Here is a 15,313-nt window from a genome sequence, read left to right as displayed (position 1 = left end):
GAAGAGGGGGCCTTGGCACAGGCTCAAATAGGCCCATTTGGCAAAGGTGACAACATAAAAGCAAAGGTGAGCTATGGTGGTAGAGGAAGTACAGTAACAGGAGTAGATGAGGTATGCAAGAGCAGTGTCTCAGACAAAATAGGAACAGTAGACAAGGAGGGAAAACTTTGAGAATGGAAAATTCAGCTGGACAGGCTTATTGGAAAAGTAAGGAAGAAAGATTAGCTACCTTATAAAGATAGTTTATGATGTTCTCCCAACTCCCAAATATCCAAACCAGTGGCTCGGTGAAGACCCAGCTTGTCCACTCTGTGGAAGAACAGCAAATATCAACCACATCCTCTCATCTTGCAAAGTGAGCTTCACTCAAGGAGGATGGTCATGGAGGCACAACAGGTCCTCAGGTGCTTGACATCCATTGTGGAGAAGTAAAGGGTGGACAAACAAGTCTAAGCCCCATATGACTGGAATGCCGCCATCCCCTTTGTCCGGCAAGGACAGGCAGTGACATAGTTGATGTCAGGCATACTGGAGCCTGCTCTTGACAGGAGCCTTGACAAAAGTCTAATATTTCCTCCAGAGATAGCTACTACCACCCTCAGACCAGATTTGGTCTTGTGCTCCAGCAATCTGAAAGCTGTAGTAATCTCAGAGCTCACAGTATCCTGGGAAAATGTAGTCTGTGAGGTGTATGAGCGGAAACATCTAAGAAACACTGAGCTAGCCACAGATGCTGAGCAGTGTGGATGGAAGGTGCAAATTTTCCCAGTAGTGTTGGCTGCAGAGAATTTGTGGTTACTTCCATGGTTAGATTACTGAAGAGATTGAGAGTCCAAGGCCAGGGCCAGCAGCATGTATACAATAACTCTCAGAGGTAGCTGAGCAAGCAGCCACTGGTTATGGATGAAGAGGAGTGATGGCAGCTGGGCCCTGAAATGACCCATGGGTGGCCCGATGTGAAGCGGGGTGCAACTGGGATGACGGGTTGCACTGTTGAGCCCTCTAGAGATGCAGTGGGCTTAAACTGACAAAACATCTAAGAAGGCAGGGTGCCCACCTGATAACCCCTGGAAAGCATCTGCCACCCACCAAGTGGCACCTGAAGATATCTATGCTATAACCCGAGTTAGGATCTGCTTACCAAAGGGATTGAAACATCTAGTCCTATGAGCTCAAACTAATTCTTCTAAGTTTTTATCACTTTCACTGCCTCAAATTCTATTTTATCCCTGTTATGAAAATAGCAAGTATTTGAGGTTACCCTTTCTCTACTTTCATTTCTATTCTTAGGAACGTGGAGAAGAATGTACTTATGCATAACCTTGTCTTAGAGAATGTTTCGTTATTAAGCCTCAACAATAATAACCAATAAGGCACAATGAGAATCTCAATGAGAATACTTTTATTGGTTCAGAGAACAACAAGCACATGAAGTTACAAGGCTGAATAACTGTGCATATCATCTTTGGCAAGATGGTACCAGTGACCAATGGAGACATCGTGAAGACAGCTTTCAAAACTGCTGGATATTGTTTTCTTTCTTCAAAATATAATTCTTCTTGTGAGCTGGGATAAGCTTCAGCTATAATTTAAGAACGTATTTTTGTGTGGACTGAACAAAATGATTGGGAGAAGTGTGCAGACACAATAGCTTGTCATCGCACAATGCTGCTGAGAAGATTTTTAAAGCACGGAGTTTCTTTCAGCAGGTGATTTGATTAGGAGAAGAGGGAAGATGTTGCTTAACAGAGTGGTCGTTGGAGTAGTGAGAGTCAGAGTAGTAGGGCTTTGGCTCATCGGGACTTCAGCAAGGATGGGCTGAGGCGAGGTAAGAAGCTAAGTTACTTTAATGTCTCTTTTTCTCTCTAAGTTAAGAATAGTGGATATGACGGCAAGGCCTGTTATCTGCTCTGTGTGTCAGTTGTGGGATATCCAGGAGACTTCTAGCCTACCTGATGGCCACACCTGCACTAGGTGCATCAAACTGCAGCTCCTTAGAGACCGGGTTGAGGAATGGCAGCTGCAGTTCAAGGACCTTTGTTTTGTTAGGGAAAGTGAGGAGGTGATCGATAGCAGCTGCAGGCAAATAGTCACACTGGGGCCAGAGGAGACAGATAAGTGGTTGACTGTCAGGTGAGGGAAGGGAGAGCAAAACCCATTGGCAGGACTGATGAAGGGTTTCGGCCTGAAACATCGACAGTACTCTTTTCTAGATGTAGCCTGACCTGCTGACTTCCTGCAGCATTTTGTGTGTGTTGCTCAGATTTACAGCATCTGCAGATTTTCTATTTTTAGTGAAGGGAGGGCAGCAGGAAGTGGAGAACACACCTATGGCTGTCTCCATTAACAATAAGGACTCCATTTTGAGTACTGTTGGACAGGATGACCTACCTGCAACAGTGGCTATGCCTCTGGCAATGTGTCTGGACCTCTGGCCCAGAAGCGTAGGGAATGGTAGAGGATGACAGCAATAATAGGGGACAGATAAGTGATTCTGTGGGCATGAAAAATAAACACCTTCCAGGTGCCAGGGCTAGTGATGTTTCTGAACGCGTCCACAATACGTATCCTGAAAAGGGAGGGTGAGCAGCAAGAGTCCATGGTACATATTGGTACCAATAAGATAGGTAGAAAAAGAGAGGAGGTCCTGAAAACAGATTACAAGGAGCTAGGAAGGAAGCTAAGAAGCAGGACCGCAAGAGTAGTAATCTCGGGATTGCTGCCTGTGCCATGCGACAGTGAGCATAGGAATAGAATGAGGTGGAGGATAAATGCATTCCTGAAGGATTAGAGCAGAGGGCAGGGATTCAGATTTCTGGATAACTGGGACCTCTTCTGGAGCAGGTATGACCTACTTAAAAACGATGGGTTGCACTTGAATTAAAGAGGGAACCAGTATCCTGGTAAGGAGGCTTGCGAATGCTGTTGGGGAGGGTTTAAACTGGATTTGCAATTGGGTGGGAAGTGAAGTGAAGAGACAGAGGATGGGGTGGTTGGCAAGTAGAGACAGCTTATAGGGAGTTTGTGAGGAAGGATAGGCAGATGATAGGGCAAAGATGCACTCAGCCAGCTGGTTTGAGATGTGTCTATTTTAATGCAAGGAGCATCATAAACAAGGCAGATGAACAGAGTGTAAATTAATATGTGGAAATATGACATGGTGACCTTTACAGAGACTTGGATGTCCCAGGGGCAGGAATGGCTGCTTAGTGTGCCAGACCTTAGATGTTTCAAAAAGGACAGGGAGGGAAGCAAAAGAGATGGGGGCATGGCATTGCTAATCAGGGATAGTGGTACGGCTGCAGAGAAGGAGAAAGTCATGCAGGGATTGTCTATGTAGTCTCTGTGTTTGGAAGTCAGAAACAGAAAGGGTCAATAACTCAACTGGGTGTTTTTTATAGTTTCTTCAATAGTAACAGGGACATTGAGGAGCAGATAGGAAGGCAGATTCTGGATGGTGCAATAATTATAGGGTTGTTGTGATGGGAGACTTTAACTTTCCTAATATTGACTGGCATCTCCTTAGAGCAAGGGATTTTGATGGGGTGGAGTTAGTTAGATGTGTTCAAGAAGCTTCTCTGACACAATATGTAGATAAGCCAACTAGAGGAGAGGCTGTACTTGACCAGCAATTGGGAAATGAAGCTGGTCAGGTGTTAGATCTCTCAGTGGGAGAGCATTTTGGAGGTAGTGTGATCAAACTTTATCTCCTTTACCATAGCGCTGGAGAGGGATAGGAGCAGATAATTTGGGAAACTATTTAATTGGGGTAGGGTGAAGTATGATGCTATTGGCAGGAACTTGGGAGCATAAATTGGGAGCAGATGTTCTCAGGGAAAAGCACAGCAAAAGTGTGGCAAATGTAAGAAAAAAAGAAAAGCTTACAAAAGGTTCAAGAAACTATGTACTAATAGAATTTCAGAAAATTACAAGGTTGCCAGGAAGGAGCTTAAGAATTAAATTTGGAGAGCGAGAAGGGACTGTGAGAAGGCCATAGCGAGCAGGATTAAGGAAAACCGCAAAGCATTCTACAAGTATAGAAACAAAGACACATAGAAACATGGAAAACCTACAATACAATAAAGGCCCTTTGGCCCATAATCCTGTGCAGAACATGTACTTACTTTAGAAATTATCTAGGGTTACCCATAGCCCTCTATTTTTCTAAGCTCCATGTACCTATCCAGGAGACTCTTAAAAGACCCTATTGTATCCGCCTCCACCACCATTGCCGGCAACCCATTCCATGCACTCATCACTCTTTATGTAAAAAAACCTACCCCGATATCTCATCTGTACCTACCTCCAAGCATGTTATAACTGTACCTTCTCATGCTAGCCACTTCCACTCTGGGAAAAAGCCTCTGACTATTCACACGATCAATGCTCTCATCATCTTATACACCTCTAACAGCTTACCTTTCATCCTGCATCACACCAAGGAGAGAAGACCAAGTTCACTCAACCTATTCTTGTAAGGCATGCTCCCAAATCCAGACAACATTCCTGTAAATTACCTCTCCACCCTTTCTATAATTTCCACATCTTTCCTGTAGTGAAGTGACCAGAATGAGCACAGTATTCCAAGAGGGGTCTGACCAGGGTTCTATGTAGCTTTAACATTACCTTTTGGCTTTTGAACTCAATCCCATAGTTGATGAAGGCCAATGCACTGTATTCCTTCTTAACCACACAATCAACCTGTGCAGCAGCTTTGAGTGTCCTATGGACTCGAACCCCAAAATCTCTCTGATCCTCCACACTGCCAGGAGTCTTACCATTAATGCTCTATTCTGCCATCATATTTAACCTACCAAAATGAACCATCTCACACTTATCCGGGTTGAACTCCATCTGCCACCTCTGAACCCAGAGGTTCAGAACTGGAATTAGTTGCATCCTATCAATGTTCCACTGTAACCTCTGACAACTCTCCACACAATCTACAACACTGCCAACCATTGTGTCATCTTCAAATTTACTAACACATCCCTCCACTTCCTCATCCAGGTCATTTATAAACATCGCGAAGAGTAGGAGTCCCAGAATAAATGCCTGAGGCACACCACTGGTCACTGACTTCCATGCAGAATATGACCCATCTTCAACCACTCTTTGCCTTCTGTGGACAAGCCAATTCTGGATCCACAAAGCAATGTGCCCTTGGATCCCATGCCTCCTTACTTTCTTCATAAGCCTTGTATGGGGTACCTTATCAAATGCCTTGCTGAAATCCATATACACTACATCTACTACTCTACCCTCATCAATGCATTTAGTCACATTCTGGGAAAATTCAATCAGGCTCATAAGGGACATAAGTATGTGAAGAGCAAGAGGATGAGCCATGTGAGAATACTGAAAATGTGTACATGGAGCCAGAGGAGATAGCGGAGGTACTTAATGAATACTTTGCTTCAGTATTCAGTTACAGCAGAATTTCAAAAGCATTTGCCCATTAGCACTGAGTGGAATAGCTGCAAAAACACAGAACTTCCGTGAAGAGTGGCCATCATGCTGGGTCCAAGCTCTGCTGACCTGGCTATGCCATCAACATCGTGGCCTCTGTAGAGAGTGAATACTGACCTCCTCCACATTCACCTCACTGCTTCAGTCTTTCTTGCCATTTCCAAAATGGAGTTGATCATGGCCTCAAGCCTGATCTCTAGACTTTTCCACGAAGCAGCTCGTACTCTCAATGCTCTCCAGGGACTACAGAGTGCACAAACTGCACAAGCTTCAACAGTTGCCAAAACACAATCAAGACAAAAAGAACAAGCAGAAGATGTAGAGAAAGTTAAATACTTGAAGAGATTGGCTGTCTGCAAAAAGTCGCTCAAGGAATTGTCCTCTGGCTCCATCTTGACTGGATATCTAAAGTTTCTGTGGAAACTATGGAGACTATGGGGACCCCAAAAAATAACTTCCATTATGAACTCTTAAAAGGTGGCATCATAAAATAAGGTAATGCAACCATTCCAGAAAATATTGATTTATTGGTACAGAGCTATATCACGATTATGCAGTTTTACAGATTCTACCCCAGGAAAAAGAACCACAATATCCTCCAAAAACAGAGGCACCAATCAAAATAAAGCATGCAATCTTCTGATCAACCCCAATAGGCTAAGCAACTAACTTGGACTGAATTTCCTCCAAGGAAGGTCTTCCATTTGTCTGAGAATGACTACAGATGTCTCAGAAAATCTTCACTCTGCAACAATAATAACTCAGAATAAAGTAAATGTTCAGATTAGTAAACTCAGCAGTTGCATTGACTATATGCTGGTGCTGCTTCTGGCAACCTCTTTCTGCACTTCTTCTGCACAACATAATCAGTAATCCCAATAACCAAACATACAATTACTGCCACTACTACTGCAATCCAAATACTGTGCAGAACCTGTACTTTATTGTCCTCTGGTTCGTTGGACATCAGTTCATCAGGCAGAGGCACAAAGGAAGAAACGCTGGCAACATTGGACATCTCGGAAGACTGATCCTTTTCATCATAAGCACACAAAGCTAAATAGAGTGTGGTTGTGTTTTTAAGTCCTGTACTTCCAACGGCAATTGCGAATGTTTCTTTGGAGCCAAATGGTTGTGGTTTCAAACTTGTCAAATTAACCTGTTCTGCTCCTGAGAAATTGTCCCGTAGCTGCAGCAGTTTCTCACTCATTCTCATCTCATAGTAGGAGGCTGATGAAGAACAGAAATAAGGAATTGTATTGATATATTGAACAATATTGGATCAATTGTGAGAATGTGGCGAGTGCACATGTGACCGATCAATCATGTGATGAATTGCTTGGGCCACCTGTGTTCAGAAGGCTCTGTCTATTTATGCGGGCTTTTGCGCGCATATGTTTTCATCTCGGTGGGCCCAGTTTATCGGTCCTTAAGACCATATGACATAGGAGCAGAATTAGGCCATTCAGCCCATCGAGTTCACTCCACCATTCCATCACAGCTGATTCCAGATCCCATTCAACCCCATACATCTGCCCCCTCACCATATCCCTTGATGCCATGACCAATTATGAATCTATCAACTTCTGCTTTGAATATACCCATGCACTTGGGCTCAACTGCAGCCTGTGGCAGAACATTCAACTTTGGCCCTCAATTTTGATGCTGTGCGCTCGATTTCTGGATACCCCGACCAGAGGAAGCATTCTCTCCAAATACACCTTATCTGGTCCTTTTAGCATTCTGTAAGTATCAACGAGGTCTAAATTCCAGTGAGTACAAGCCTAAAGCTGCCAAATGCTGATTTATTAATACCTTAATTCCTGGAATCATCCTTGTGAATCTCCTCTAGACTCTCTCCAATGACAATACATCCTTTCTGGGCCCAAAGCTGTTGACAATACTCCAGGAGCAGCTTGACTAGTGTCTTATAAGGCTTCAGCAGTATATCCTTGTTTTTATATATTCTATTCTCCTTAAAATAAATGCCAATATGGCATTTGCCTTTTTTTGTTACCACAGACTCAACCCGTAAACTAACGTTCTGGGAGTCTTGAATGAGGATTCCTTAGTCCCCTTGCACCTCCAATGTTTGAATTTTTACATTCAACTCAAGTTGTCATTACAAAACAGAACAATGTAATGCATTTTAATGTTGAAACCTTAACTGTTCAACTATTTTTATTCCAGTTCAGTAGATTCAGATTAGATTAGCTTTATTTGTCACATGTATAATGAAATACCAAAACATATAGTGAAATGTGTCATTTGTGTCAAATCAAATCAGCGAGGATTGTGCTGGGTAGCCTGTAAATGTCGTTACATTTCCAGCACCAACATCGCATGCCCACAATTCCCTAACCCTGACCATATGTCTTCGGAATGTGGGAGGAAACTGGAGCAGCCAGAAGAAACCCACATGGTCACAGGGATTGCATACACAATCCTTACAGGCAGGACTGGGAACTGAACCTTGATCAGTGATCACTTGCACTGTACTACCTGCTGCACCACAACACCGGGAGGATTCCCTGCCTGTAACAATTCCAGCAGAAAGAGAGGCCAACTGTACCTACCTTAACTCTCTGGGCCACGGTGTGTGTTAGTGTGCATTGGTGTTCATAGACAATGAGTCAGTTTGTGATCTTCAGTACCAGACATTGACTGGAAATGTAGTGTTCCACTGGGATCAGAGTGAACAAAGGCTTCATAAAATGTAAGAGCTGTGAAGATGTATGGCAGAAACTGGAAGGGAAAGACAACTATCTTATCCCCTGTGGTCGTTGACTGACTATGATCTTCCATACTCACAATGTGGTCATAAAATATGTTAGGGTATATTTTGGGTTCATGACTTATAATGGAATATTATCTTCAGCAAACAATCTTCTGAATATGCACTGTAGATTTAACATAAAAATATAGACCAGACAGACCAGGCAGTTAACTAGTTGTCTACATATGCACATATCTAATCAACATCACATTGCAAGGATATGACAATAATTAACAATTATTTTGACATGATGGTGGGAAGATCTAGGCACAAAGTTGTTACATGTAGTTCAAAGAAAGCATAGTAAATTTGGATTTGTTTGTATTGTCCTGAACTTTTCTGTGATCTTTCGCACATAAAATGTTGTGTAGGGTTAGACCATGCAGACCTTCCCCCCCCCCCCGACAAAATGGTCTCCATTTGATGCCTGCTGTATCTCACTTTGCGGAATAAAGAGACTGCTTCATTTCTGCCAGTACTTCTCTACGGTGACTTCATTCCCGCAGCAACAAAATTCACTTCAATAGTAAAGGTACTGAGTCAGGTGCTACACATGCAAAACACTAGAGGAAAAAATGTAAACAGTCGACATTTTGGTCTGAGACCCTTTGTCAGGACTGAGAAGGAAGGGGTAGATGTCAGAATAAAAAGGTGGGGTGAGGGGGAAAGAGGATAGCTGGAAGGTGATAGGTAAAGCAAGGTGGGTGGGAAAGGGCAAGGGCTGGAAAAGAAAGAATATGACTGGAGAGGAGAACAGACTGGACTGAAGGGGAAGAAGATGAGGACTCAGTGGATGTAAAATGGAACTGAGAAGTGCAAGGTCAGATTGAGGAGTGGAGGAAACGATGAGTGGGGGTTGAACTTTGTCGGAAGAAGAAATTGATTTCAAGCCATCAGGTTGGAAGCTATTCAGGCGGAATATAAGGTGTTACTCCACCACTCTGTGGGTGGCCTCACATCACAGGCTGACACCATTGATCAATATGTTGGAATGGAGATGGGAATGGATATTAAAAAGTTTGGTCACCAGGAAGTCCCACTTGTGGCAGACAGTGCAGACGTGCTCAATGAAGGATTCCCCCATTAAAATGATTCTCACCATTGTAGAGGAGGCCGTTTCAGGAACAACAGACATAATAGATGACCCCGACAGATTCACAGATGAAGTGTTGCCTGATCTGGAAGGACTCTTTGGGTCCCTAATAGAAGTGATTGGGCACGTTTACACTAAGGCCACTTGCAGGGATAAATGCCTGGAGGGAGATTAGTGGGGAGGGATGAATTAACTAGGAAATTGTAGAGGGAACAATCCCTCCAGAAGGTGAAGATATTTGATCATAGAATAACAAATTCTATTTCCTTTAGAGCCGGTACAGTAGTGTAGTGGTTAGTGATTCTGCTGCTATCTGTAAGGAGTTTGTACCTTTTCCCTGTTACTACATGGTATCCTTTGGGTGCTTTGATTTCATCCTATATGCTAAAGACATATGATGGCCCAGTAGTTAATTGGTCACATATGAGTAATTGAGCAGCACAAGCTTATTGGGGCAGCAAGGCCTGTTACCATGCTGTACTTCTATATAACTTTTTAACATAGGAATTAATTAAAGTTACAAACTTTATTTGTTCTTGTTTTTTCTTCCTGGGGAATGTGTTTTAATTGTGTCAACTGGTCAGCAGATTTCCCAACTATTGATTCACTTCATTGCTGGGAAGAAAAATTCCATGTAAGTTATTAAAACACAGGAACATTTACCTGCTCCTTGATCCAGATCTGCTCCTGGTGCTGTCCACTGCAGCTGAATTTTGTCCTCTTCTATGGTTGCATGAAGATCTGTGACTTTGCACGGTGGAAAGTTGACAGTAGGTGTACCTGGGGGAACTGAAAGTGCTCCTCCTGATTTCACCCTGCTGAAGATACCTATTTGAGCTGCAGAATCTTCATTACTAACTGAAGGCTTTGGAGGATTTGTGTGGATAACACCTACGTGGAATGAAAGGAACTGAAATTGAAATTGGAATTGGTTTATTCACATCACATGTGCCGAGGTCCAGTGAAAACCTTGTTCATACAGATCAATTTATTACACTACACATTGAGTAGAACAAGGTAAAGTAATGTCAATGCCGAATAAAGTGTGACAGCTACATGGAAAGTGCAGTGCAGGTAAACAATAAAGTGCAAAATTCTTTCAGAATCTTGTAAACGCCAGCCGACCCAAGCCTTAGGTCATCTTTGACCTGCGTAAGCTGTGACTTGAGCTTCCTTACTGGTTGATGGATGGTATAAATCTGGCATTTTTTCAGGATCTCAGGGATCCTTCCAGAAACTGAAAACATATGAATGACAAGTGGTAGCGAAAGGTTCCTCCTTGTTGTCAGGTTTCCTGGTTTTTCTGTCAATTGAGGGCCCAATTGATTTCCTTCACCTTGTAGCTATTCTGTAGGAACATTATACATAATTTCCTCAGGAAAACTCTCCAGGTCCAAAATAGTTTTCTCATGGTTAATCGAAGTTCTTCCTAACAACAATAAGGAACCCATTGCTACCACCTGTCTTCTCTATATTTCCACAGTTTTTGGAAGGATCACTAGGATCCTGAAGAAATGCCAGATTTATACCATCCACAAATCTGTAAGGAAGCTCAAGTCACAGCTTATGTGTGTCAAAGATGAACTGGAATTCAGGCCAGCTGGTGTTTACATGCTTTCTTATGAATGCTGAGCACCATACGTCGGCCAGATGGGACACACGGTGGATGCCTGCATCAAGGACCACAGGGGATGTATCCATTTGTGTTACCCGGAAAAGCTGGTGGTAGCAGAACACTGCATTTGCTATAGCTTTGGATTGAATTCAATGGCACAAAACTACTGTGCCACTTTGGGACAGCCTGGTTATAGGAACCATTGAAATAAAACTAGAGGAAAATAATTTTTGACAAAGATGAAGGTCTCGCTGTAAGTAAGAACTGGAATTTGATTACAAATAAGGTGGGAGAGCAGAAATCCGATTGGATGATATCAAACTAATAAGGAGGGATGAACTATGGTGGTATACTTACCACTGGACTAGACATACCCAAGCATCATATCTGAAGAAGATAGCAGAGTTTGTAATTGAAATGTTGGTTATAATTGATATATGTACCCGGCTGGAAGCCTGAGAAGTGTTTAGTCATCAGGACCAGAAGAGTCTGAAGGGATCATGCCAATTACTGCCCAAGTAAGTGGGTGGAGAACATAATATATGTCATCGGGTGAGTCCAATATGAGAACACTGGCATTTGCAATTTGACCAATAGCATATTTTCAGAGCTTTACTGTTGGATCCAATGTCTGGGTAACATGGCCTTCACAATGTATAAGTTTGGAGTGACAGAGGTTTACAAGATGATAAGAATCATAGATTGAGTGGATAGCCAGAGACTTTTTCACAGGATGCAAGCAGCTAATACAAAAGGGCATAATTTTAAGGTGATTGGCCTAAAGTTTAGGGGGGATGTCAGAGTTAGGTTTTTGACACAGAGTGTGATAGATGTGATAAAACCTGCCAAGGGTGGTTTCAGAGGCAGATACATTATGAATATTACGAACCTCTTAGATAAGCACATGAATGATAGAAAACTGGAGGGTTATGTAAGAAGAAAGGGTACATTCATCTTAGAGTAGGTTAAAATGTCGGCACAGCATCTTAGCCCAAAGGACCTGTTGATGCACCAGCAATAACTCTCGGAGACGAGAGGTGAGATATAGGCTTTTATTGGCTGGAAAAAAGAAGAAGCAGCAATTGACCACCACACTACATCCTGGAGACTGAGGCTGGAGCTCAGGCTCCAATCACCTTTATACCGGGGTCTGTGGGAGGAGCCACAGGAGCAGTCAGTGGGGGGGGGGCGTGTCCAGACAGGTATATGTAGTTCACCACACCTGTACTGTACTGTAATGTTCTATATTTGATGTTTGGACACACCAGACAGTAATTCATACCAGCCCACATATTGTAAGCAGGCAGAAAGTAATCTGAAAACTGTCCCATTAAACAGGGTAGGTGGTGGTGTGGGGTTTTGCTTTTCCTAATAAGTCATTGGACAAACACAGGTAAAAATGCTGGAGGAATGGGCACCAGTTCACAAAGCAGTTGAAAAAGAAGGCAGCCATATCCAGCAGGCAGCCTTAGGAGCGGGCAGCGGAATGAGAGGCTGCAGAGTGAAAGGGCTTTGGCTCAACAGGCTTCGGTGGTAACGGGATGAGGCGAGGCAGATGGTGATTGCAAAAGGAAGTAGTATGAGTGTGAGGTCATTTTCTGTGGTCGGTGTCAGATGTGGGAGGTTCTGGAGTCTCCTGGAGTCCAGGACGGCCACATCTACACCTGGTGCATCGAGATGCAACTCCTAAGAGACCATGTTAGGGAACTGCAGATGCAGCTCGATGACCTTCGTCGGCTCAGGGAGAGTGAGGAGGTGACAGAGAGGAGTAACAGGCAGGTGGTCACTCTGTGGCCACGGGGGGGACAGAGAGATGGGTCACAGTCAGGAGTGGAAAGGGGAAGAGTCAGGTAGTAGAGAGTACTCCTGTGGCTGCACCCCTTGACAATAAACTCTTTTGTTTGAGTACTATTTGGGGGGGGGGGTGACCCTACCTGGGGGAGGCGACAGTGGCCGTGCCTCTGGCACAGAGTCTGGCCTTGTGGCTCAGAAGGGTAGGGGAATGGAAGAAGGCGGCAGTAGTGATAGGGAACTACCATAGAACCATAGAACATTACAGCACAGTACAGGCCCTTCAGCCCTCCATGTTGTGCCAACCCATATAATCCTTAAGAAAAAAGCACTAAACCCACACTACCCCATAACCCTCCATTTTTCTTTCATCAATGTGCCTGTCCAAGAAGCTCTTAAATACCCCTAACATTTTAGCCTCCACCACCATCCTTGGCAAGTCATTCCAGGCACTCACAACCCTCTGTGTAAAAAACTTACCCCTAAAACTCTATAGTCAGGGGATCAGGCAGGTGGTTCTGTGGACGCAGGAAAGAAATTTGGATGGTAGTTTGCCTCCCAGGTTCCAGGGTCTGGGATGTTTCTGATCATGTCCAAGATATCCTGCAGTAGGAGGGAGAACAGCCAGAGGTCGTGGTACATATCGGTACCAATGACATAGGTAGGAAAAAGGAAGAGGTCCTGAAAGAAGACTACAGGGAGTCAGGAAAGAAGCTGAAAAGCAGGACCTCAAAGGTAGTAATTGGGATTACTGCCTGTGCTACACGACAGTGAGAATAGGAACTGAATGCGGTGGAGGATAAATGTGTGGCTGATGGAATGGAGCAGGAAGCAGGGATTCAGATTTCTGGATCATTGGGACCTCTTTTAGGGTAAGTGTGATTTGTACAAAAAGGACGGTTTGCACTTGAATCCCAGGGGGACCAATATCCTGGCGGGCAGGTTTGATAGAGCTGTTGGGGAGGGCTTAAACTAGTTTGGCAGGGGGTGGGAATCAGAATGTGAGTGCAGGGATTAAGGTAGAAGGACAAGGGCATGATACTAAAAATTCTGAGTTGATGAGGAAGGACAGACAGGGGACGAAACATAATTGTAGCCAGTTAAAGGGGTTGAAATGTGTCTATTTCAATGCTAGGAGTATTAGGAACAAGGAGGATGAACTTAGAGCATGGATTAGCACGTGGAACTACGATGTTGTGATCGTTACTGAAACTTGGTTGGAGGAAGGGTAGGATAGGATGATGCAGGTCCTGGGGTTCAGGTGTTTTAAAAGGAATAGGATGGGAGGTAGAAAGGGGAGAGGAGTGGCATTGCTGGTCAGGGATAGTATCACAGCTATAGAAAGGGAGGACGCTGCAGAGGGAGTGTCCACTGAGTCGGTGTGGGTGGAAGTCAGAAATAGGAAGGTCAATCACTGTGCTGGGAGTAGTCTAAAGGGCCCCAAATAGCCCTCGGGACACCAAGGAGCAGATAAGTAGGCAGATTTTAGAATGGTGCACAAAATACAGGGTAGTAGTTATGGGTGATTTCAACTTCCCTCATATTGACTGGCACCTCCTGAGTGCAAGGGGGATAGATGGGGCTGAATTTGTCAGGTGTGTTCAAGAAGGATTCCTGACACAGTATGTGGACTGGCCGACGAGAGGAGAGGCTATACTGGATTTAGTTCTGGGTAATGAACCTGGTCTGGTGACAGACCTCTTGGTGGGGGAGCAATTTGTTGAGAGTGACCACAACTCCCTTAGCTTCAGCATAGCTATGGAAAGGGATAAAATCAGACAAAATGGTAAAGTGATTAACTGGGGAAGGGCTAATTTTGCAGGGATAAGGCAGGAACTAGCAAGAGTAAATTGGAAACAGATGTTCAAAGGGGAAAGCACAGAAGTAATGTGGGAGAAGTTAGGGACCATTTGAGCTGGGTTCAGGATAGGTTTGTCCCGTTGAGTCAAGGAGAAAACAGTAGGAAAAGGGAGCCGTGGCTGACAAAACATGTGAGGCAACTCATCAAGATGAAAAAGGAAGCATATGTTAGATATAAGAAACAGGAAGTAGGAGGGGCTCATGAGAAATATAGGGTAGCCAGGAAGGAACTAAAGAAAAGACTTAGGAAAGCTTGAAGGGGGCATGAGAAGGCCTTGGCATGGAGGACTAAGGAGAACCCCAAGGCATACTATGCGTATGTGGACAGGTGGTTGACGAGGACGAAAGTGGGACTGCTAAAGAATAAAGAGGGCAACGTGTGCCTGGAGGCAGAGGAGGTTGGGGAGGTCCTAAATGAATACTTTGCTTCAGTATTCACAAGTGAAAAGGATCTTGATCAGGGAGAGGTCAAAATAGAGCAGGCCTCTGCGCTGGGCAATGTGGAGATCACGGAAGAAGTAGTGCTGGATCTTCTTAAAAACATCAAGATTGATAATTCCCCAGGGCCAGATATGATACCCCCCAGACTGTTGTGGGAATTGAGAGAAGAGATCGCTGGAGCATTAGCCATGATGTTTGAATCCTCTTTGGTTACAGGGAAAGTGCCGGAGGACTAGAGAATGGCAAATGTAGTTCCCTTGTTTAAAAA

The 15,313-nt window shown here is 44.0% G+C and overlaps 1 protein-coding gene across 1 annotated transcript in view; it reads right to left on the bottom strand.

Moving 5' to 3' along the window:
* Positions 1-6,262: 6,262 nt before the first annotated feature.
* LOC132402343 (calcium-activated chloride channel regulator 1-like) overlaps positions 6,263-15,313 on the bottom strand; it is a 68,574-nt gene continuing 59,523 nt past the window's right edge. The window contains exons 13-14 of the mRNA XM_059985222.1: positions 10,002-10,229; positions 6,263-6,699 (exon numbers count right to left, since the gene is read on the bottom strand). Coding sequence (XP_059841205.1) covers positions 6,263-6,699; positions 10,002-10,229 — 665 coding nt within the window. The remainder of the gene's footprint in view (positions 6,700-10,001; positions 10,230-15,313) is intronic.

This window comes from Hypanus sabinus, chromosome 11 (assembly GCF_030144855.1).
Source record: "Hypanus sabinus isolate sHypSab1 chromosome 11, sHypSab1.hap1, whole genome shotgun sequence".
Classification (NCBI taxonomy): Eukaryota; Metazoa; Chordata; class Chondrichthyes; order Myliobatiformes; family Dasyatidae; genus Hypanus; species Hypanus sabinus.
The sequence above is the reverse complement of the archived record's forward strand: the minus strand, read 5'-3'. Positions and strand labels throughout refer to the sequence as shown.